Below are 4,219 nucleotides of genomic sequence, written 5' to 3' on the forward strand. Positions count from 1 at the left end.
GAGACACACACACATACATATACGTATATGTACATATACGTATATGTATGTGTGTGTGTGTGTGTGTGTGTGTGTGTGTATATATATATATATATATGAAGGTTGTATGGACCGGAGAATGGCAAACTGAGTGTGATAGGCAGAGTGGTAAGTGAGAAGTGAACAAGAAGTGCCTGCTACTGGCCAAATGCTAAAGCTTACATTCTAAGCAAAATCAGATGAATAGAAATAAAAGATAAATGAGTTATAATTAGACAAAACTGAAAAATTACTAATCAAATGTGACATCTTTATTTTTGCCTTCTACTTTATAAAGAATTGAAATGGTCAATTTTGGACAAATTAAAAGACAAACCTTTTGTTCCTTTTTGACAGGAGAATTTTTATGCTCAGAAATAGGGGACTTCAAATTAGTTCTGGGTGTAGTATTCTTATTTTCACATTTCACCAACTCCTAAAAAATAATATATTTAAGCACTGGTTAATTTCTTGACAATATTTTTTTTCTCTGGAGGAGAGAGAAAGAGAGAGAGAGAGAGAGAGAGAGAGAGAGAGAGAGAGAGAGGGAGGAGGGAAGGAGAGAGAGAGAAACGAGGGAGGAGAAGAGAGAAGAGAGAGAAGAGAAGAGAAGAGAAGAGAAGAGAAGAGAAGGAGGAAGAGAAGGAGGAAGAGAAGGAGGAAGAAGAAGAGGAAGAGGAAGAGGAAGAGGAAGAGGAAGAGGAAGAGGAAGAAAAGAAAAGAAAAGGAGATAATAGTTCTTAACCAGGGGTGATTTTTGACCCTGGGGAACATTGCCAATGTCTGGAGATACATTTAGCTGTCATTGCTGGGGAAAATGGAATTTTATTGCCATCCAGTGGATAGAGACCATAATGCTGCTTAACACCCCTATGATGCTCAGGACAACTTTCCTAAAGAAAGAGATATCTTGTCCCAAATGTCAATAGTGCTGAAGTTGAGAAAACCTGATCAAAAGTATAAATTTTTCCCAATTTTATTGAAATATTAACATATAACATAAGAAGTTTAAGGTGTACAATATGATGATTTAATACATTTGCAAAATGATTAAAGGTATGAATTTTCCACACACCGTATATAATGAAATTATGAGCTAAATGAGAAAGATTAGAAGGGAGAACATCTTTCATTTGAACCCACACAGTAAAACAATATACCTTCCCTTTCCTCAACTCCCAAATTCTGCAAAGCATCTAGGTCTACGACCTCTAACTGAAATTTGACAGCACTGAAAACAAAATAAAATAAAAATCTTCAGTATAAACACAGGTAAAATGTGAAAACATATTCTGTCTTCCCTTCTAAATAGACATGACATCTTAGGAAACGCTTTTTTAGTATTGTTAACTGAACTGAACTGGCACAAATCCTAGTTATACCAAAGATTATAAGCATAAAAGGGTGGGGGGGGGGCAGAACAGAAGCAGATAAAGGATCATGACTGAACCTCAGAATTCAAGTCACCAAGTGAAAGCCATTAAGGGTCAAAAGAAGCAGGCTTTCTTTTTTTCCCCCTTTTTTTAAATATATATATTATTGATTTTTTACAGAGAGGAAGGGAGAGGGATAGAGTGTGAGAAACATCGATGAGAGAGAAACATCAATCGGCTGCCTCCTGCACACTCCCTACTGGGGATGTGCCTGCAACCAAGACAAGCCCTTGACGGGAATCGATCCTGGGACATTTCATTCCGCAGGCCGACGCTCTATCCACTGAGCCAACCCGGTTAGGGCAGAAGCAGACTTTCTTAAAGGGGAAGGCAGGTGGCATCATGGGAAACAAACAAACAGGACAGATTTTAACTCCATCACACTTGTAGTGTTCAATAAAGAGCACTTTGGAGTCTTCACTGGAATAGAATATAACACTGTATATATGATTTTCATGAGAGCCTCAGTTTATTATAGCAGTTAAGAGCTAGTAAAATCAATTAAAACTTTTAAGTTTTACATGATTTGCCTACAACAATCTGTATATCTATTCTGAAATACACATGGAGCTAAAGGAGATTATAGACCAATAGTAAAATGAATAATTGTATTTTAATACTGCATACACAACAAATTTTCCTTTTCCCTTGAAAAAATAAATCAAGGAAATAAACATAGATGATAAAATACTTAGTATTTTAATGGTATCTAAAATGTATTAGATATAAATTAAATATAGAATAAAAGTTACCAAAGTCTATAGAAAACAACCTCTAAAGGTGTTTTAGGTGTAGAAGGAAATAGTCTAAATAATATTTATTTAGTAAATTTATTACCTGACGGAGAGCCTCAGGAGTATAGTTAGTACTACTTCTGCTCTTCCACCAGCTTGAAAATATAGTACTCTTTAAAAGAGTAAAAAAAAAAAAAAAAATTGTTGAAGATAGTTATTGTGCTGAAGAGCTTATAATTAGTTTTAAACTTAAAACAAATTACTTACCTATCTATGACATGTGGAATACAAACTAAGCATTTTAAACATACTACATCTACTCTTTTATTCCCAAAAGGAGGAAACAGGGGGGTCAGAAAGTTTGTGTGACATGATAGAGGATTGGATAACCCTACAATGAAAAAGCTGCAGTAGAAAAAGAAAAAGCTGCAATAAGAATAAATAGATTTTTTTTTAGCCTTCCACTAAATAGAGGTCCAAATTTTAATATACTGGCTGTTAGAAAAAGAATTTCTCTTCTAAAAGAGACCATAGAGTTATGACAATAGAGACCTAAGATACGGATAAACTATAATCTTAATATCTATAAGCTTTTTGTTTGATGACTATTTAACTACAGTGATATTCTAGAATATGCCATAATCCATGATTTTGGTCTCTAACAGCAGTGCTTACGAATCGGAGGGAAGTGCAGCAGAATTTAAGTATATATTGTAAATGAGCTCAACAACAATAATGCTTGCTTGTTAAATTTACTCATCAGTTAAGTATTTACCTGTTCCATTTCGTTGCTCTTCCTCTTCCGAGCCTTGGAAATCTTAACCGTTACTGGTGAGGCACAACCAGGGTGTTTCACTGCCATTTTGTTTGGCTGTAAAGGTGTAAACTGAATCTCTAACTCAGGTTTTGGAAATCGAGTAGTTTGATTATTTTCTGTTGACACTTCACAAGAGTCAAGAACTACAAATTCATCCTATAATAGGATTAAAAATGAAAACAAACCTTATTTGAAGAATATAAATTTATAAATCACAAAGAATTAACTCTCAAATACCTACTAAAGACAAAGGAGTTAGAAAAGATAAAAATTGTGCTGGGGTCAAATTCAATAGAGCAAGGACAGAGATTGAATTATCATCTACCCTCTTCAAGCTTACACTAGGTATGTTAACATCGAGGGAAACTTAGAAATTAGTATTTCCCAGTACGATTCTAAGAATTACCTAGAGAATGTGTTAAAAGATTCGTGGAACCACACCACAAACCTACTAAATCAGAACTCTCCAAGGAGAGCCTAGGATGTTTAATAAGCACCCACTTTACAGTAGATTAAGGTTTGCTGCAAATTCTTTGCTCTGCTGCTACTCTTCCCACTGAGAGATGGAGTTTCATTCTCTTTCCTAGAATCTGGGCTGGCCCTACTGACTCCCATGACCAACAGGATGTTCTTCTGAGGCTCAATCATAAGAAACCTTCTAACTTCCACTCTGCATTGTCAGAACACTAACCTGCAGGACACATCCCTCTCCTCAAAATGCCCCACTTCAGAATCTAGCTATAAGAAGCCCAAGCCACAGGGAGAGGCTCTATATAGGTCCATCTGACTTCCCAAATCAGCTCTGTAAATGAATCATTTTGGAATTTTAGCCCAGTTGAGCATATTAATTTCATAAAGGCAGGAAAAGAATGCAAAACAGCCTAACAATACCATTCTCCAAAACTGTCAAGTACACAATAACTGCTGGAGTTCTTAGTAGGAAGTTGGAATCAGGAGGTTTAGGAGAACATACACAAATTTATAGAGAAAGAAATCTTGTTTGTGGATCAACTTCAATCTTTCTTTTTTTAAATATATTTTATTGATTTTTTTACAGAGAGGAAGGGACAGGGATAGAGAGTTAGAAACATTGATCAGCTGCCTCCTGCACACCTCCTACTAGGAATGTGCCCGCAACCAAGGTACATGCCTTTGACTGGAATCGAACCTGGGACCTTTCAGTCCGCAGGCTGATGCTCTATCCACTGAGCCAAACT

General features: G+C 36.0%; 1 protein-coding gene across 4 annotated transcripts in view; it reads right to left on the reverse strand.

Moving 5' to 3' along the window:
• The window catches only part of KIF20B (kinesin family member 20B), a 60,688-nt gene that overhangs the window by 5,517 nt on the left and 50,952 nt on the right, over positions 1 to 4,219 (reverse strand). For 2 of the 4 annotated variants that reach the window (XM_015558093.1, XM_015558088.1), the window contains exons 28-30: positions 2,961 to 3,158; positions 2,289 to 2,357; positions 356 to 454 (exon numbers count right to left, since the gene is read on the reverse strand). In XM_015558093.1, coding sequence (XP_015413579.1) covers positions 356 to 454; positions 2,289 to 2,357; positions 2,961 to 3,158 — 366 coding nt within the window. The remainder of the gene's footprint in view (positions 1 to 355; positions 455 to 2,288; positions 2,358 to 2,960; positions 3,159 to 4,219) is intronic. The other 2 variants (XM_015558095.1, XM_015558091.1) reach the window with 1 other exon arrangement.

This window comes from Myotis davidii, unplaced genomic scaffold (genome assembly GCF_000327345.1).
Source record: "Myotis davidii unplaced genomic scaffold, ASM32734v1 scaffold271, whole genome shotgun sequence".
Classification (NCBI taxonomy): domain Eukaryota; kingdom Metazoa; phylum Chordata; class Mammalia; order Chiroptera; family Vespertilionidae; genus Myotis; species Myotis davidii.